The 21,550-nt window shown below is 37.0% G+C and overlaps 1 protein-coding gene across 1 annotated transcript in view; it reads right to left on the reverse strand.

Annotated features, from left to right (window-relative positions):
- Positions 1-2,677: 2,677 nt before the first annotated feature.
- LOC131438708 (uncharacterized) overlaps positions 2,678-21,550 on the reverse strand; it is a 30,112-nt gene continuing 11,239 nt past the window's right edge. Inside the window, exons 7-13 of the mRNA XM_058608902.1 lie at positions 15,949-16,071; positions 14,863-15,503; positions 14,261-14,722; positions 3,733-4,086; positions 3,511-3,607; positions 2,943-3,401; positions 2,678-2,819 (exon numbers count right to left, since the gene is read on the reverse strand). Coding sequence (XP_058464885.1) covers positions 2,798-2,819; positions 2,943-3,401; positions 3,511-3,607; positions 3,733-4,086; positions 14,261-14,722; positions 14,863-15,503; positions 15,949-16,071 — 2,158 coding nt within the window. The 3' untranslated portion in view covers positions 2,678-2,797. The remainder of the gene's footprint in view (positions 2,820-2,942; positions 3,402-3,510; positions 3,608-3,732; positions 4,087-14,260; positions 14,723-14,862; positions 15,504-15,948; positions 16,072-21,550) is intronic.

Here is a 21,550-nt window from a genome sequence, read left to right on the forward strand (position 1 = left end):
AACTGAACTGAAACTGAACTGAAACTGAACTGAAACTGAACTGAAACTGAACTGAAACTGAACTGAAACTGAACTGAAACTGAACTGAAACTGAACTGAAACTGAACTGAAACTGAACTGAAACTGAAACTGAACTGAAACTGAACTGAAACTGAACTGAAACTGAACTGAAACTGAACTGAAACTGAACTAAAACTGATCTGAAACTGAACTGAAATTGAACTGAAATTGAACTGAAACTGAACTGAAACTGAACTGAAACTGAACTGAAACTGAACTGAAACTGAACTGAAACTGAACTGAAACTGAACTGAAACTGAACTGAAACTGAACTGAAACTGAACTGAAACTGAACTGAAACTGAACTGAAACTGAACTGAAACTGAACTGAAACTGAACTGAAACTGAACTGAAACTGAACTGAAACTGAACTGAAACTGAACTGAAACTGAACTGAAACTGAACTGAAACTGAACTGAAACTGAACTGAAACTGAACTAAAACTGAACTGAAACTGAACTGAAACTGAACTGAAACTGAACTGAAACTGAACTGAAACTGAACTGAAACTGAACTGAAACTGAACTGAAACTGAACTGAAACTGAACTGAAACTGAACTGAAACTGAACTGAAACTGAACTGAAACTGAACTGAAACTGAACTGAAACTGAACTGAAACTGAACTGAAACTGAACTGAAACTGAACTGAAACTGAACTGAAACTGAACTGAAACTGAACTGAAACTGAACTGAAACTGAACTGAAACTGAACTGAAACTGAACTGAAACTGAACTGAAACTGAACTGAAACTGAACTGAAACTGAACTGAAACTGAACTGAAACTGAACTGAAACTGAACTGAAACTGAACTGAAACTGAACTGAAACTGAACTGAAACTGAACTGAAACTGAACTGAAACTGAACTGAAACTGAACTGAAACTGAAACTGAACTGAAACTGAACTGAAACTGAACTGAAACTGAACTGAAACTGAACTGAAACTGAACTGAAACTGAACTGAAACTGAACTGAAACTGAACTGAAACTGAACTGAAACTGAACTGAAACTGAACTGAAACTGAACTGAAACTGAATTGAAACTGAAACTGAACTGAAACTGAAACTGAACTGAAACTGAAACTGAACTAAAACTGATCTGAAACTGAACTGAAATTGAACTGAAATTGAACTGAAACTGAACTGAAACTGAACTGAAACTGAACTGAAACTGAACTGAAACTGAACTGAAACTGAACTGAAACTGAACTGAAACTGAACTGAAACTGAACTGAAACTGAACTGAAACTGAACTGAAACTGAACTGAAACTGAACTGAAACTGAACTGAAACTGAACTGAAACTGAACTGAAACTGAACTGAAACTGAACTGAAACTGAACTGAAACTGAACTGAAACTGAACTGAAACTGAACTGAAACTGAACTGAAACTGAACTGAAACTGAACTGAAACTGAACTGAAACTGAACTGAAACTGAACTGAAACTGAACTGAAACTGAACTGAAACTGAACTGAAACTGAACTGAAACTGAACTGAAACTGAACTGAAGCTGAACTGAAACTGAACTGAAACTGAACTGAAACTGAACTGAAACTGAACTGAAACTGAACTGAAACTGAACTGAAACTGAACTGAAACTGAACTGAAACTGAACTGAAACTGAACTGGAACTGAACTGAAACTGAACTGAAACTGAACTGAAACTGAACTGAAGCTGAACTGAAACTGAACTGAAACTGAACTGAAACTGAACTGAAACTGAAACTGAACTGAAACTGAAACTGAACTGAAACTGAACTGAAACTGAACTGAAACTGAACTGAAACTGAACTGAAACTGAACTGAAACTGAACTGAAACTGAACTGAAACTGAACTGAAACTGAACTGAAACTGAACTGAAACTGAACTGAAACTGAACTGAAACTGAACTGAAACTGAACTGAAACTGAACTGAAACTGAACTGAAACTGAACTGAAACTGAACTGAAACTGAACTGAAACTGAACTGAAACTGAACTGAAACTGAACTGAAACTGAACTGAAACTGAACTGAAACGTACTTGACGTAGATGGCAATTTGCGAACTCGATGTGTCTCGTTCCAGAAAGAATAAGATATAATGCTCAAACAGGGAATAATTTATTAAGAAATCAAATTCGGAGTAATTTCGTTATACTTTCATGTTGTGAAATTTTGAAAAGACACCCAGGTGAGCATAGTATAGAAAGAAGTAGTCCTGCGCCAAAACATGATCGACATGACAATATGCTTGTCTTAAGTAATACATTTTTTTAATTCTCTAGTATATTGTTACCTGATATATGACGGCCATGGATATAATATATAGACTTGCTACAATCTTAATATGTCAATACGTCTGAAAATCATTAAAAACAAACTCTTTCAGTTAAATTGCCCTTTTGGCGAAACGGTTTTCGACGAAATGGCTTTTGGTCAAATGATCCGCTCCCATTCATGCTCTGTTTGACATTTTTAGTTGAGAAATTCTTTCGGTGAATTTACTCTTTTGGTGAAATAATCCTTTTGGTGAAATAATCCTTCCGGTGAAATGACCCGCTCTCGACGTCATATTTTGGAGAGTGTGCAAACTTGTAAAGGAAATGCAAATAATTTAGTATTTATTGTCACTTTATCTATATTATCACGTTCAATAAGCAGCAGCTCGAAGTTTTGTTGTCGGATTTGAAAACCGTCGTCTGTTCAAATATCAGTTTGAGTTTAAGGGCGAATAAATTACACAATCACAAAATTATCAAGATTTTCGACGAGTAGTACTGTGAATAATGCAAGACAAAAAATTAAATTATTTTCAATTTCAATTGAAATGTTAAGGTATTGAATTCACGTGTAAAATATTCAACTACAATAAAACTAAGATACATTATCATCATACTAACTTTTGCATAGATTTCCGACACTTGGTCATCACATCCTGCACGAACTTGGCATCGGTTTCCTCATCCTCCGTGTTGTCGTACGGGAGCCTTTCGCCTGCACCCGTTTCGGTTCCAGAGAAACCATCACCGAATTCATCATCAACCACAGGCAACAGTTTAAATAACTCTTCATCAGTCGTTGTCATCAGTGGTGTTTCCTCCCCGTTCCAGGATCTGTGGAATCCACTCCGTCGACTGCCGTCCGTTTCCCACTCATCGTCAAATTCATCGACGGTGGTTTCTGCACTAGACATTTCCGATTTAATTTCCTGTTGCAACAGCATTGTCCCCTTGAGCCGTCCTTGCTGCAGCAGCAGTCTGGTGTCCTCGTCCGAGATGTTCGGGTACTCGAAACAGTGACAACAGAACACACACGGGAACACCAGGAAGAAAATGAGATTGATCAGAAATCTTCGATATCTGCAATAATATTGATGTCAAAAATTGTTTAAATTCCTAAAGCTCGCATTCATACTATAAATATTCGTTTTATCCAATAGAAAACTTTTATTAAAACAAAGCTACTTACCGGGACGAATTACCATACTGAATTGTCGGTTGTAAATAATCGTAGTGCCACTTGTCGATCCTTTCGTAACAGCATCCGAGCAATGCTTTACAACATCCTGCTATGAATTAACCGATCGTTGTTTTTTGAGTGTTGAAAAAAGAATAGAAAAAAATGTTAAATTTAATCAAAATTTGCTACTTCGGCGAGAGGGGTTTGTTTCCAGCCAATAAAATCCTTCACCTAAAATCATCAGCAATCCGAACAGCACCAGAAGCAACATCCAAACTCCATGTCCAAAGTTACTCATCCTCGTTGGCTGCTGGTTCCGGTCAGTGCCGGTTGCTACAGTGATGTTGTCGGTGGTAATTATATTGCAGTAGGTATTCATGATGTTTCCTGTCGAATTCGAAGGACGTGCTGACCCAAGCAGGCAAATGCACTCACAGGAAAAATCCGAACACAAACAACGTGCTCCTGGTTTAATTAAAAACTGTCGCTCCACCTTGACATCATCAGGTTGTGTTGATGGTTGCTTGGAATGTCGGGACACGAAGATGGGATATTTTTTCGCTTCCTTGACACGGGTTGCTGTGGCTATCGGGAGGAATGGAATGCTAACAATGTACGAAAGAGCAAACAGCTGACGATAATGCTTTGTTGAAACAGCAGGTGAACCATTGTAAAATGAACTTTTTTGTTGTGAAACATAGGCAGCCTGCTAAAATACAAAGTTTCAAAAGGAGTTCCTTTTTGCTTTTCTCATTAAGAAAGGCTGTGCAATCACTGTGAAAACCGACTTTTTAACCGAGACCCGGAAAACCGAATGATGACATAGGGGAAAGGCGGGTAATAGTGCGCGGTACATATTAGTGCGCCTCTCATTGGGAGCTCCTGTTAATGCTTATCACTGTTTTTATGCAATAAACATTGAGATTTGGTTCTAATAACTTCATTCGGCTACATTTCACCTTCCCTTTTAATTTTATATCAATACAGCAGACGTAAATATAAAATCTGTCATTCTCTTAGCGTTTTTGGGTCGCAGAAAATAGGTTTTAAATCGTTTATTTATCATAGAATCACGTTTCCCTTGGTTTAGTAACAATTTTCAGATCTAACCGAAGTTATCGTCATTAGTGGCCCTTACACGATCATTAAAAGTGTCATTACTAAGTAATGACACTTCTGCTCAAACGCTCGTCATTACTGCATTACTGTACATCATTACTTTTTAGCATTACACGTTCATTATAAATGATGAGTATTTGTAACTACTCCAGCAATAGCAATATTTTTATTTTCGTTTAGCTGAAAATAAATTTGATTTGCCATTGAAACGTTAAGGTTAATGAAATATTAACAATTTAAATCTACACTTTGTCATTTTTTCGCGTATAGTTCTAAAGATATTCATCACTTCCACAAAAAAATAAGAAGAAGAAATAATGTTGGTAATGATGGAAAATCCACAATTCCATCATTACTGAACTCGTAGACCTTACACGATCATTAAAAGTGCCATTACTTTTTAGTAATGACACTTTTAATGATCGTGTAAGGGCCGCTATTTGTCATATTTGTCGCGTCAAATTCCAAATTGTAATCGTAATTAGAAATCATAATTGCTCGTTAAATAAAACTAGTTCCCCTGGTTCTCCGTTGATAAGTTCAAATTTCCGTAGATTTCCCTAGAAAAAATCCAATTTCCGTTGATTTTGTTTACGGACCCGTAAGTCCGTGGAAAGTCTTCGGATCCGTAAATCTGCGGAGATTTTCGTATATCTGACATCGCTGTTACTACATTTTCATCTGCTACACGCCGAAAAATTAGGCTACACTCAGAAAAATCCTCACTTCAATGCTACGTGAAAACGTATGTGATTTTTATCCATAGAACTTTTCTTGTAATACTTATGTGAAGTATAGATAGCACAGAATGAACTCATGAACTCTTAGTCCACATTTGTATCACGTAATATCTACGTCACTTTTTTCGTAGATTCTATAGAATACTTTTGTGAAATCTATAAAAAGTTCATTTAAATTGTGCTGTAAAATTTATTTCATTTGAATTTACTTTTTACCAGAATTTTACTTAATAATCACATTATTTTCATGTAATTGTTACTATAAAGTTCTATATTGAATCTTAATATTGGTATATTGGTACTACAAAACAAATAGATTACATAGTCTGTTGGACATAACATTGCGATAAATTTTGTTCGCACGCAGATATTCTGAAAATTTTACTTTTAAATTTGTTTCTGTTGAATCACTTGCGAAAAATATCAAAAATACAGAATGCATTGTTATAAATCCTTTCTCCGGAGCAGCTAAACTGAAACAAACATTGTTCCCTTTAAGGAATGCATTCAGCTGCAACTAGTAGTTCTAAATGTGATTGATGTGCTGGAACACAATCTAGAGGTTTTGCCTTTTGAACTCCGCTGTAGAAAAAAAACAAAATTGAATTGTGTTTCAGTTTCGTATTTTTAGAGCACAGAATTCGCGTAATGCCAATTGGTCATGCAAATATGTTGTACTAAACTCACTAAATAGTACATTCGCTTATAAATTATACTTCTGCTTGGTACTAATATTAGATCTGAAAGTATAATAAAAATTAGCTAGACTTCATAGCTGTCGATAAAATCAATGAGAAATTATTTACCCTAAAATCACTGTGATAAATACCGTAGAAGGGTAGAAGAAATTTGGCCTATGTTGTTTGTTCTAGGTTTTTCAACCGACGCCATATTGCGAGCACAAAATGAACATGACAAAATGAATTCAAGTAAGTGCGTGACACATAAAATATATGTGACAACAGCAATAATTCTGACATATGGTTCATTTCATATTCAATCATGATCCGCTGGTTGTTAAGAAGATCACGTAAACTCCTATGACAAAGCCATTTTTGTAATCTACGTGTTTTTTCACATAAGGTAAACGTGTGGATTTTTTTGAGTGTAGTTTGAAATGACAGAACAATGAGTGGAACAGATCAAATAGAAAACTTTATAAAAGGTGATTTTTTTGAGGTTAGGATTTTCATGCATTAGTATTTGCTCAGATTTTTTGAGGTTATGATTTTCATGCATTATTATTTGCTCAGTATGCTCTGACATTTCATCATGAATAGACTTACTAACGAGCAACGCTTGCAAATCATTGAATGGGCCCTAGAAAAGTTGGCAGAAAATCCGCTTTTTTATCGACAAATTTTGTTCAGCGATGAGGCTCATTTCTGGTTGAATGGCTACGTAAATAAGCAAAATTGCCGCATTTGGAGTGAAGAGCAACCAGAAGCCGTTCAAGAACTGCCCATGCATCCCGAAAAATGCACTGTTTGGTGTGGTTTGTACGCTGGTGGAATCATTGGACCGTATTTTTTCAAAGATGCTGTTGGACGCAACGTTACAGTGAATGGCGATCGCTATCGTTCGATGCTAACAAACTTTTTGTTGCCAAAAATGGAAGAACTGAACTTGGTTGACATGTGGTTTCAACAAGATGGCGCTACATGCCACACAGCTCGCGATTCTATGGCCATTTTGAGGGAAAACTTCGGAGAACAATTCATCTCAAGAAATGGACCGGTAAGTTGGCCACCAAGATTATGCGATTTGACGCCTTTAGACTATTTTTTGTGGGGCTACGTCAAGTCTAAAGTCTACAGAAATAAGCCAGTAACTATTCCAGCTTTGGAAGACAACATTTCCGAAGAAATTCGGGCTATTCCGGCCGAAATGCTCGAAAAAGTTGCCCAAAATTGGACTTTCCGAATGGACCACCTAAGACGCAGCCGCGGTCAACATTTAAATGAAATTATCTTCAAAAAGTAAATGTCATGTACCAATCTAACGTTTAAAATAAAGAACCGATGAGATTTTGCAAATTTTATGCGTTTTATTGTTTAAAAAAGTTCTCAAGCTCTTAAAAAATCACCCTGTAGTAGCAAACTAACCAATTAGGAAATAACAAATATCTTGTTTTGTTGTTTAAAGAAACATTCTTTACAGTTTTGAACTAGATTTCCTGTTATCAGTATTTCTTTAAAATGAATCGTTTTGATAAGCCCAAGTTTAGTTAGTTTGACATTTTGTCTATCGCTCTCATTTGTTATTGTTCTCATGAGCAGAGATGCCAGGTTCACTGACTAATCTGTGTTTTACAGATTCCCAATATGCGGCACTGATTTAAAAACTGCCACAGATTTCCGAAAGCGATCACAGACTGACAATAAGCCTACAAAAGTCTTTTATGATCTAGAGAAAAACATAATGACAATGTATTTCCGGCAAACCTTTTTTTTTGCTCACGAACCGTAGTGCTGTGGGAAGAGGACACAGATTTTGGCATCCTTGGTCATGAACGAATGGTTTGTTTCGAGCAGATTGGAGGAAAATTACGAATTGAAAAGTGTTTTTTCAATATTTAAAAAATATTGTGGCATAAACTTCAATCGGAACGTTATCGTAGGTTTAAAATGCAAATTGTAACACATACCTAATTTTTCAGTACCAAACAGTAGAGCATTAATTCGTTTCATAGCGCTTTGTGTGATGCTTGCGTCTAGCAGGAACCTTCCTCTGACATGTTTCATGTGAGACTGAAGCTTTGAAAATAATTTCGCTTATATTTATAGGTTCGCGTGCATCCACAGTTTCGCTTTTGCATTGACTGAATTTTCAGCTGATAAAGCACTTAATTCTTCAAAACCATCGTCTCCTTTAGGGAAACCCAGTAAGCGAGCATAGTGTTTCAGATGTTCAGCAGACAAAATAGAATACTGCTCACTTTTGATAAAAATTTCAATCCTCAATCAATCAATCAATTGAAAATACGTGGCTTGGTACATTTAAATCGACACGTAGAAATATTTCCAATCAAAAAGTGCAATACTATTAGTAATTGATTCAATATTGACTGAGCTGTAAGTGTTCCAAACCTGACCACTTTTCTACGTATATTTTTCAAAAAAAAAAAAAACACAAACTAAGGTGTGTTCCATCTAAATAAACAGAAACGGGATCACTTTATATTTTCCAACATTACACTGTAGACCGCATCAATTGTATGCAAAATAAATAGGCCAACTTAATATTCGTCAGATCCGGATTCAATCATCAAGCATTTCCGTACATTTATGCACGTTTACGAGACCGAAATCTCATTATAGACTATTTGAGTTGAACAACCGCCAAAAAACTCGATTTCATTATTTTAACCTATTTATGAACGCTCGCGTGGGGACGCTGTTTGCATACCGTATTGAGGAGTGTATTTGGTCTTCATCAGAGGTGCCAGGTAAAAAATTCGAATATCTTCAGGCAGGGCTGCAAAAGTTTGTACAGTCTGAAAAAATGTTTGCGGGCTTCATTTCTCTATAAAGTATGAAACACAAAACTGGTTTAGCGAGTAAAAAAACGGCGCAGCAATATCAAAAGTCTATAAATTTGGACGAAAGTCTGCCAAAATCTTGAGTTTTAAAAGTTTGTAACAAAAAATGTCTACAGCACTGTATAAGAAATCTGCAGACCTGGCAACTCTGATTTTCACTTTCCGGTCGGCCATGACCATTACATGAATTTTGTTGACATTGTCTGGTGAAGAGTAACCGCATCGGATGACCTACCGCTGTGGAATTCATCGGAAGTGGAGTTTCGACCACCACGAGACTCTTGAAACCAATTAGGTTTTTTATCGTCACTGCTAATCTCAATCGGATGAACACATACTGACAGTTCAGCAGTACTGTTTGTAAACAGAGATTTTGTTTGTTTATCTGCTGACAAATTGGATGAGACCATTTACGGTCCATATTACCTAAACAGAGTTTTAAAACATTTGTTCACGGTTGGATACGGTTTGTCTGAGATTTAATAAATAAAAGTGACTAGTTGCAGAGTGTAAAGACGATTGGTCAAGATTTGTTCTTCGATTTTTGTTTAAGCTTGTTTGTAAACAGTACCGCTGAACTCTCAAGGATGAATGCTTGTTCATTTGTGACGTCACTATAAAAAAATCTAATTAGGTTTTGCACGATGACGACACAAATGAACTGCCGATGAAACAAGTTCATCTTTGACAGCTGACGTGTGTTTGTTTTGTTTTGTGGCTTCAAAGTAAAAATTGAAAAATGACGAAAAAGTGCCTGTTAAAAAACGTGTTCTAACTAAAAAGATTGCCATGTATGCGTTTCCAGCATCAAGGAGCGATATTTGTATAAATCTGTTTAGCGTGAGGCGACTTGCAATTTTTAAATTCAAAGGATGAACCTTTGATGAACTTTTAAACTGTAAACAAATATACTGCGACTGTCAAAAATGTTCATGCTGTTCATTTTTGTGAGGTTATGTCATGTTCGTGCAAAACCTAATATCTTAAGCAACACTAGCACAATAAATAGGTTTTTCACGAACATAACATCAGACGTATAAATGCCGTTCTAGTTTTATTTATTCGAATAGTTCTACTGTCAAATTTCGAACTGGCATTAGGTTTTTTATCGTGACGACACAAATGAACAAGTATTCATCCTTGACAGTTCAGCGGTACTGTTTACAAACAAGCTTAAACAAAAATCGAAGAGCACATCTAAAACAATCATCTTTACACTTTGCAACTAGTCACTTTTATTTAATAAATATCTAAAACGAACCGTATTCAATCGTGAACAAATGTTTTTAAACTTTATTTAGGCGATACGGACCGTAAATGGTCTGATCCAATTTGTCAATAAACAAACAAAAGAAATTTCTGTTTACAAACAGTACTGCTGAACTGTCAAAATGTGTTCATACGATTGAGGTTAGCAGTGACGGTAAAAAACCTAATAAGTTGCCGTTCTATTTTTTCTACACGGGAATACCGAAATCAGCATTCTGGCGAAACAATTAGTTGTTTTTCTGATTTTAATTAGTTATTTTTTGAGACAACTAAAACAATCTTACTTTTGCTAATTTAGATTTTTTAATTCTCATTCCCTTAATTTTATTATTATTAAGGGGATGAGAATTAAAAAATCTTATATTCGTTGAAATGGCTATTTTTATAGTTGAATTCTCCAATTAAATGTGCTGTCATTTCTTAGCTAAGGCACACTTCATTTCCATTCAACTAATTTTTTAATGAATTTAAATAATGAATTAGAGAAATAAAACGTTGTTTTCAACTAACATAAATGGTTGAAGTGCAAAGTGGAAGAAGAAAACACAACACGAACGATGCGTGCATGCCATAAAGAAATCAGAACGACTTACGAATGGCTGCTACTGATGTGTGATATTGGTAAAAGACGGTACTGTGCGGCTGATATAAATTTTAGCTATTTTATGATAAGTGCGCCCGAAAGTAATAGAAACGCAGGTTCGCTTCGTTTAACTGGTTTAATCGAAATGGAACATGAGATAGTAGGTCTAGGTTTAACTACACGGAAAATAAAAACTACCTATAATTTGACTTCTTTCAACTTAATTTTGAGTTCTTTTGAATCTTTTCTTTCATTCGCTCCTTCAATGGTTGTCAAAATACAAAGAGCAAAACCACCCAACAACGAGAGTTTCGTTCAATAAGCTAAAATTGAGTAAAACGTATCAACCTGAAATTGGATCGCATATAACGCATCATTAAGTATTTTTTGCATGTGCCGTACGGAAACAACCTAGATCCACTTTACCTAAAATTAGGTTATTGAACGAAACTTTTTCCCAAGATGGCAGAAACGATTTTCACAAACACAACTTCAAAGCAAAAGTCTTACAGTTTTATACGAAATCCCTAAATTTGTTGTGGATAGTACTTCCGGTTCAAGAACTACAGGGTAAACTGAATTTGTAGATTTTGTTAGATTATGTCCCATCAAACTTTCCTCTTTCTATTCAATGAACAGTTTCTTTTGCGAATTCTCAAGTAATATTTATGACGTGAGTAATATGGGTAACATCACCACGACGTGAATTAAACCAGGTTTTTTACGTGCTTTGGAAGTTTTGTATGGAACCATATAACCTTTTTGTAACATAAACTTGTTAAAACGAGTCGTGTCATCTCTGAGAAAAGTGAGGAACAAATTTTAAATTAGGATTTTTGCACTGAGATTTACCTTATTATTCACTTCACGGTGAAAACCAAGTGAAGTGAATGTAGATCTTTAGCTCGAAAGTAGCTTCAGAAAAAAAATTTGTTTGGATGAGCTTGTTGTTATTGCGAACATCAAATCACCAAAATTTTGTTGGAAAAAATGATCTTTTTCACTAAAGAGTGTATCGAAAATAAGCTATCCACATACATTTGTGTTGTACGCATGTATTTGTGATGGTTTTTTATGCTCAGATCACAGCATGCTGTGCGTTTGGCTTTCAGCTTTCGTTTGTTTACTTGTTCGTGCGGTTGAAATTCTGCGTTTTCAAAATTTCGCGTATTGAAAAGGAAGTTAAAATTAAGGTTCTGGACACATGGCTAAGTGAGAAGGGTATAACTATGCGAAAACTGGCGAAGCGGTTTGGAATTCATCATGCCAGTGTTAGAACCATCATAAATAAGTTTGAGGAACACTATTCTTTGGATGAGCTACCAGGAAGAGGCAGGAAACCCGGTTCTTCCAACCAGAAAGTGTTATCTTCAATCATGAAGAACAAATCAATGTTAATACGTGATTTGGCGTGAGTGTCGGAATGACCCAGCGTATCAAGAGGCGAAATCATCTGAAGACCTACAAGAAGCAGAAAATCTCGAAACAAAGTGTAGAACAGTAGAAGCGAGCAGCAACAAAGGCCCGGAAATTGTATTCGCGTCTTTTGCAGTGTCAGAATGCATCCGTTTTGATGGACGATGAGACTTATGTAAAGGAGGACTCAAAAACCCTTCCAGGTCCACAATACTTTACTATCGTCGTTGGGGAGAATGTGAGCGATGCGGACAGGTCGATTCAAGTGGAGAAATTCGGTCGAAAGGTGTACTGGTATGGCAAGCAATATGTTCCTGTCGTTTGAAATCAACCATTTTTTACACTACCGAAACTATAAATGCAGGAATCTATCGATCTGAGTGTCTCCAGAAGAGATTGCTGCCTTTATTTAAGAAGCATAGTACACCTCCACTGTTTTGGCCGGATTTAGCATCGGCTCACTATGTCAAAACACTCTCAATTGGCATGCTGAAAAAGGTAAAAATTTCTTTGAGAAAAATATCAATCCACCAAGTTGCCCTCAGATTCGACCCATCGAACATTACTGGGCACTCGTGAGTAGGGTCTTCAAGAGGACTGGTAAGCAGGGCTTGTAAATTGAAGCAACGAATATTACGAAAAGGGTTTCACCATCTGTGCTATTCACACACATTCGTATCTCAGGTAGAATTCACAGCGCAACCCAAGCAAGGAGAGCTGCTTCGTTCGTTCATTAGTTCATGAGACCTATGCTTCATGATGTTAGCATTTGATGAATGATTCTCATATTGTAGATGCCTATAAGGAAACTAGATTCATAACTTTTAGTTCCGATGAATAATAATTTAAAGAACATTGCTTTTAGTGTTTCTAGGATATGTAAACAGTGTAAACTGCCAAGAAACAAATTGATCGTTTCGAAAATGGGCTCAAATGCAAAATTTCTTATATAAAATGTTTAAAGTATGTTTGAAATGTGATCAAATTTGGTCTTGGAATGCGAACATTATGTTAAAAATGATTTCTGTAAACCTACACTTTGAAAATAAACCGTAAACATTGCCTATATGACTTTGCTTCGCGTCTTGTAGCACGCCGTGAAGCAAGGTCTTCTTTCTCGTACAATACTAACGAGAGTGGACCCTTCATTTCATTACATTGTCATGGATTGCTTAGTCCATGTGTTAACTGAGACTGAGAGCACAGACAATTTACTTGGCAAGTGGGAATTGGTCTGCTCAGTAGCATATACTCTCACACATTAAGTTTCTCTCTAATATAGGTCTCTTATTCAGCTATGTCAAGTAAAGTGTTCACAGCAGATGTTTTTTGTTGCTTCGTTCGTTTGAGGATTCACGATACAAGCCCTGCTGGTAAGGCAGCTGGGAACATGAAGGAATTAATAAAAATTGGGCTTAAGCTTCCAAAAAATGCGATGCAACACTTGTCCGGAACTTGATGAAGAGCGTTCGATCAAAAGTTCGAAAATTCGTGAAGGAATAACTTAAATTTCATCCGGTTTTCATTATGCTCAAGTTTAACCTCGTACAATGAAGGATCAATTTTTAGTTTGAATAAAATATCGTTTTTTATCTTAATTTGAAAGACAAATTTGTGGATAGCCTATTTTCGATACACTCCTTACAGTGATTACTTCACTGAGCGTGATACTGGTAATAGGTTAAATCAAGTGAAGCGATATGTGAGTGAAGTGAAAGTGGAAGTGGAAGTGAGAACGGTAATAAGGGCCAAAAATCAGGTATATTGCATGAGAAAATCTTGCGTTTCATTTGAATCTATATGAGAAAAGCAAAATATAATTAAAACGTGTCACACCATTTTACGGTATGTAAAATATGATTGTCACGAACGATGGCATGCTGTTTACCACGGAAATTAACCATATCCTTCTCGGATGGTTGTTAATCGTGATAAAAATTGTTCTGAGCAATCTGGTCGTGAGACCTGAACCAGAGAGCTGAAATTTGTATGTTATTAATGATAGTTCATTAATATGTTTCTAACATGAAGAACCGTTTGGTATGAATTCGCAAGAAAAAAAATCGGATTTGAAATGAAATATCAACTTACCTCGACATTCAAATGGTTCCCGGTGCTCCAGTATTCCGGTGTCACTAATCGGGAACAGCATCCATACCGTTTGAAGTTGACCCGAACCGAGTGAAACACGTTGTCCGTTGTTCTTGGTCCGGTTCGGATAGCCCACGGTAAGCGCACTTAACGACGCTAAACAGGCGGGATCAATATTGACCTGAGCAAATTCGCGATGTTGACCTAAATTTACTAGCGCCAGCTCGAGCCTTAATTGATTGCCGTCGTCCTGGCGAGCCCTTCGTATACGTCGTCGGTTGAGCTCGAACGGATCGGTTCGGTTTGGAGAACTGCCCGGCCATGCCGATGATACCAGTGGGCCGTGGAAGTTTGCGATAACTTTAGTAATTTTAACGCTGTAACCGACTGAAATTGGCACATCGGGTTCCGGTGGGATGATTCGGTCCGACGAGTACAGCAACTCAATTTCATATTTATATACTGGAATTGAGCAAAACGTTCTACTTTATTCAATTGCACAACTAGCCTGGCCGGGAACGAAATGCTCCAGTCGAAATGGACTTCTCCCAGGAGGTGGAACAGCCCCGTTGATTTATGAGGGGTAATGTTGGAATACTCACCAAGAGGCACGGCCATCGGCACTCTCAAGCACAGGCCTTGTTCGCATCTCTTCACTCCGGCTTGCTTGCCACCCCCATGTTCCCGGCGAACGCTTTCCACTGTTAGCATTTCCTTTTTGGTGCCAAGCTCTGGACAAATCAAATAACGACTCTGATTGTCGAACAGTTTATGCAGTTGACTCGATTCATCGTCATTAAGCTCCGAGTGGAACTCTTTTTCATTGCCTGTGCTAGGATCATTTGTTATCTTTACCGGTAGCCATTGGAGCTTATCGAACTTTTCTGGGCGATTGTTTCGCTCAAACAAACTGGCCCCATTCGATGGAGGTCGTTCTGCTGATTGCCTCGGCAACTGCCAGTCGGACCAGAACAATAACTCCGATCCGCTCGAATCAATTAGCATCCAATTGCCGTGATTAAATTTCCCATCGTACGTTCTAGTGGCAGATTTGGGATATCGATGATTGACTTTGACACTGATGCCGTCATCCTCGTCAGGGACGGTGAAACTTTCATCAACCAACTTTTTTCGGACACGTTCTGTGCTGGGAACTATCGTGGGGGGAGGGAAGGCGTCAAGTGTGGCATGGAACCTAATTGAACTGATTTTATTGGCATACATATCCGATGAGCCTGTCAATCTGGAAGAGAAAGGATTCCTTTACTTTTTTGTTGATGTGAAATTGTTCTACACACTGAATAAAACTTGGGACAGATCCAAGCCTTCTACCCAGTTCCTTTTTCCCATTTCATCCACAACAAAACAATTGAAAAGTCTGCGGTTTGCCCGAAAATTTCGTTGGTGTTGATCGGGAACATGTGATTAAATTCATTTAGCCAACCACAAATCACGTGCATTAGAGGTTTGAACAGTAGTTTTAATCATACAGTTCGGTTGTGGTTTCGAATGAAAATGCGGTGACATGTGAGAGGGGCACCATTGAACATAGCTAAACATGTGCAAAGCCACGAAGCTCTTTGTACACACCTACAACTTTAGCCTCAATAGTTTACATTCTGTACAGCACATCGAAACAAAACAACAAGCTGCTGTTGTTGAATTAAATTGATTGGTAAACTACGAACCTGACCGATTCAACAATGACCGCCGTTTCAAGCCCGGTTTGGCCTGGCAGCTGTTTGCCGATGCTCACGACTGAAGAGGGCTCCATTGCTACGAGTGGTTGCATTATTCGGTAGAACGAGTACCTGTTGAAAGAAAAGAGTACTTATGAGACTACTGGCTATTGACTATTCGATTATGTCTAAATCTGACGATTTATGCCAATTTCCTTATTCGATCTACTAGAAGAGCTGAGTTGAAATAGACCTCCCGTAGTTGTAATTCATAGTCGACTGGTAAATCTGCAAAAGACTTTGAACATACTTCTCTGAGTTCAAATGTTGAGAAACGCTGACCTCGATATTACTTACGTGTCCGTTAAATTTTAACGTCGAATTCGACGGCAGAAAAAAATTTCCGAAATCAGTAGCTGATAATGAGATCACAATTTTAATGCATTATAAGAAATCAATACTGATTTGAAATCACAGGTCCCGACGAACGCCTATTACTAGGTTATAGTCACAGGTCACAGGTGATCATAAACAAGAAAAGAATAATCGTTTTATTATCATATCGATCCGATTACGTAAAAAATCATGAAGTTGAACAATTTGGTTCTAATTTGTTGTGTTAATATCGTGTTCATATCCTGGCGCGGGGGGGGGGGTGGGGGGGGGCAAAGTACTTTTTGCCCCCCCCAATATTTTGGCAACTGGAATAATTGTTAGAAAATTTGCTAGGAATATCTTTTGATATAATTTTTTTTTCTTTCATCCCCGTAGTTCGTCTCCGAAATCCTTAACATTTCTTAACTAAGTTACTAAAAATTTTAAACGAATTTACTATAATGTGAAGTGTGCTACACTGTACTACTTTCGAATATTGGTTATTACTGGAATAGTAGGGAAAATGTCTGTGATTTTTACTTGGTTGGTTTTTATTTGTTCTAACCTTTCCGATTCCTTTATAAAAATGCTTTATATATTGAAATGTTTAATGATCTGTAGTAATAATTTTTGTGCCCCCCCCCCCCCCCATTATTTCATCGAACTTGCCGCCCCTGTTCATATCTATCTTCATGCGAGAGCAATTGTAGTTTACACAGTTCGAAAAAAATCTTGTGGTTTAACATCTTACAAGATGCACATAGATTGAACGTCATAGATCACGCGAATTTATATTCATGAACATGAGAAATTGTGTAATTAGAAAATTACATGGTTTGAAATCGAATTAAATAAAACATAAATGATCGATAGCAACAGCGAGACTTGGGACCGAGAAACATTAGATCAAAAAGAGCTCCAGTTGATCGACTGAGCCACAGAATCACATATCAGCTTCATGCATAATTGATACACATAAATCTATACAGCGCAGCCGTCAATTGACAAGTTAAGTAGTTATGTATAGTATCGTTTGTGAAGGGTGATTTTTTTGCTGGAATCTTTTTGGCAACACTGTTTTTGACAGATCACGCGTGAATCGTGTCCAGAGATGCCAGATTTGCAGATTTGTCTGTAAATCTGCAGATTTCGTGTATAGTGCTGCAGACATTTTTTGTTGTGCAGACTTTTGTCCAAATTTACAGACTTTTGAAATTGCCGCGACCTTTTTTTTTTGCTCGCCAAGTTAGTTTTGCGTGTCATACTTTGTAGAGAAATTGCTGCCACCAATACATACTTGCTGGCTGAAGATTTATTTTTTTCAGATTTACAGATTTTTGCAACCCTATCTGCAGATATTTGAAATTTTTACCTGGCATCTCTGATCGTGTCTTATGTCATGGTCAAACTTGTTCAGTTTGGTCTACACGAGGGCCACTACTTATATTTCGGGAATAGCGAATGAGAACAAACATTTCTGAGTGAAAATGGCACTATTCTTTTTCAAAGTATTCTCCATGATGATTGATACACTTTTGTGTGCGTTCGAACCAATCAGAAAAGCATTTTTACCACTGTGAAGATGGTATCTCAAAAACATGGCTTTTGAATGCTTCAACAGCATCTTCTGGCGTCGAAAATCTTGGTCGGTCAAAAGGCGCTGGTTTGAGCTGATGTGTGAAAGCTCGCATTTTCATGATATAGCATGATTCGTCTTCTCGTGTCCGTTTTGCGAATTTCTCCAAAGACTTCGGGCAAACAAATGGTTGTGTACCTTTAAGAATTGACCGTCTTACGTTGCTCCAGTGGCACAGTTGCCACATTACCAGTTCTTCCGAAAAATCAGGTAATCATTTGCTTCGAAGTGCTTCGTGCGAGAACAACTTTTGTTGGATTTGGCTCGTCTTGGTAAACCACACAGTCGATTGCTGTTTTGTTTCCGGCTCATACGTATAAATCCATGATTCGTCACCTGTTACGATCTTATATACGTCGGGTGATGCACCGCAATCGTCTTTTTTTAACATTTCCTTGCACCAACCGACACTTGACTTGACGACTTTTTGAGCGATTGTCAAATTGTGCGGATTCCAACGAGAACAAACTTTTCCTACGGCCAGGTATACATGCAATATTAAATGCACGCATGCATGTGGAACTAATGCCCAATGATGCCTCTATCTCACGGTATGTCACATGACGATCTTGCATTATCAATTCAAGCATAGCATCGATAGTTTGTCAAACTTTATTTCGGTGTTGCCAGATTTTAGTTATTGACATTAGTGTGGCCAGATCCCGAAATATAAGTAGCGGTCTACGTAATTTAATCATGAATCGACGTCGACAACGTCTAACATTTGATGAATGGGCACTGGCAAAGTTGGAGAAAGATCCATTTTTCTATCGAAAAATTGTGTTCAGCGACGAAGCTCATTTCTGGTTGAATGGATACGTCAACAAGAAAAATTACCACATCAGGAGTGAAGACCAGCCAGAAGTATTGTAAGAGCTACAAATGCATCTTAAAAAAGTTACTGTTGGTTGTGGATTATAAGCGACGATGGGCGGATCGTTACTGTTACCGTGTGATGATTGACGATTTTTTGCCCAAAATGTAAGAATTGGACATGCCTGACATGTGGTTTCAACAAGACGGTGCCACATCATAGTAACTATTTCTTGTGGGGCCATGTTAAGGCTCATGTCTACAAAGATAAACCAGCAACGATTGACGCACTAGAAGTCAATATTGAAACATTTATTCGTGAAATACCGTTCGATATGTTGGAGAGAGTGTGCCAAAATTGGACCTTGCGCATGGGCCATCTAAAGCGGAGCCGCGACCAACATTTGCATGATCGTTCTATCGATTCCAATAAAGATTTCATCAATTTTCTCAAATTTTTTGTGTTATTGCCTGTCTTATAAAGAAAGGCTATGGAATCACTGTGAATAGCGACTTTTTTACCATTAGACTCAGTTCGTCGGGATCACAAAATGTCTGTGTGTGTATGTATGTATGTATGTATGTATGTTTGTATATGACAAATAATGTCACTCGGTTGTCTCAGAGAGACGACTGAACCGATTTTCACAAACTCAGATTCAAATAAAAGGTCTTATGGTCCTATAGATCGCTATTGGATTCTATCCTGATCCGGTTCCGGAATTACAAGGCAATATGTGCAAATCTATGAGAAAATGCGTACTAAATATTCTCGGAAATTTCTTTACTGATTTTTACAAACTAAGATGCAAATAAAAGGTCTTGAAATTCTTCAAAAAATCCTCGAAAAGTTGATCCAGATCCGACTTTTGAATCCGGAATAACAGCACGATAAGTGAAAATTTTTCAATTTCATGCACGGAAATACCGAAATCAGCATTTTGGCGAAAAAATTAGTTGATTTTCTAATTTTAGTTAGTTATTTTTTGAGACAACTAAAAAAAATCTTAGTTGCTAATGCTAATTAAGATTTTTTAATTCGCATTCCCTTAATAATTACAAAATGTTTGTTGAACTGGCTATTTATTTAATTGAATTCATCAATTAAACGTGCTGTTATTTCTTAGCTAAGGCACACTTCATTTCCATTCAACTAATTTTTTAGTTGAATTAGAGAGTTTTCAACCAACATGAATGGGTAAATTGGCTTCTGCAATCTACAGCTATATGGCGCACTATCACCGAAAAAACGTTAACACTGTAAACACTACTAGCCACTAGATGGCACACTACAACCGAAAAAAATTTCAGTCGCGGTTGTCTTTTCTATATTGGAAGGTATAAACAGTGTTGGTGATTGCCGAAAATTTGACAGAAGATGCTATATTGCTCTCTATATTGTATACAACATTTTCAATCCGTTAGGAGATGCTACAAGAACTCGAGTCATTCAATGCATGAACCGCGAGAGAATTTTTCTACATTTCTTCGCTCCACTTTATACTCTGAGTATTTCACGTCCCTTGAAAAAAAATACAGTCTGATAATGATCGTTGCTGTGTGGAATTTCCCAAGAGAGGATCGCAAGTTGACAATTATTGCAGAAAATCGAATCGATGGTTCAACTTGATGTTTCTCATACTAGGTTGCAATATTTCAAAACCCTTGTGTGGAGCATTCACATACATTTTCATAGACACAACTTATACAAAGGTTATATGCTCATAGTTAGAATAAGCGGCAATAGTAAAATGATTCTATCGCAATTATCCACTGCCCATACAGAATCGGATCGCGAAACGAGAATAAGCGACCGTTTGTTGCTTCAGAGAGGATCCCCACAGCAGCGTGCTAACCTTTGATTCTCAGAAAAGTCATCGAAAGAAATTCGCTCTCCCACTGGTGTCTATTCTATGTTAAATGAGCCATGCCGGGTGTTTGTTGTTGCGATGATATTAGTCTCTCTTTGATGGCACTGATTCAATCGTGTGAAGAGTGAAGAGTGAGCATTCTTTGATACGATAAAAGCCATCCTTGGGTATAAATACGATGTTGTATTGGAGAAAAATACATAAACGAAACATAAACTTCTTTTTGAAAATTTGACTTCGCGAAATTGACTCTCTCACTGAAAACTTTGAGCACTCGGAAGACAAAAAACGAATACAAATAGTACACCGGACGGCGTAGCCCGGAAGGCTGGAAGAAAAAACAAAAAACATCATTTGACATATACAATTAGAGTGCAACATTCGAAACTCACTTCACTGTTCCGCGTAAAAATATTATTACGCACAATCGCTTCAAATGCGCACAAATTCTGAATAAATACACTTTCCACTAAGAGTTTACGTCATTTTTACATATCGGCTAAGAAATTTGTATATGAATATATCGTAACACATGCGAAAAACATCTAAACAATTTGCAAGCAGTTTCAACAAGACTGTCTTTTTTAGCTTTTCAATGGATTGTTTTGCTTTGACACTTCTCATGAGTTTTTGGCTAATAAACTTGTTAATAAAACCAATTTAATTTTTGTTTTCTTTGTGCTATCTTTCAGCAATGATGATGTTAGATAAATAAAGACATATTTTCTGATATTAATAACAAAATTAGTTGTCAATGAGAATTTCATGTTGGACTGAAATATTGATGGTTTGTGTCCAGGATATTCGTCAACTAAACACATTCTCTAAAATAAAATATGTTTTCGGCAAAGTAAATTTATAACTCTAACTAATTTTATAGTTATTTTGGAAATTTTGTTGTTAAAATCAACTAATT

Source organism: Malaya genurostris, chromosome 1 (genome assembly GCF_030247185.1).
Source record: "Malaya genurostris strain Urasoe2022 chromosome 1, Malgen_1.1, whole genome shotgun sequence".
NCBI lineage: Eukaryota > Metazoa > Arthropoda > Insecta > Diptera > Culicidae > Malaya > Malaya genurostris.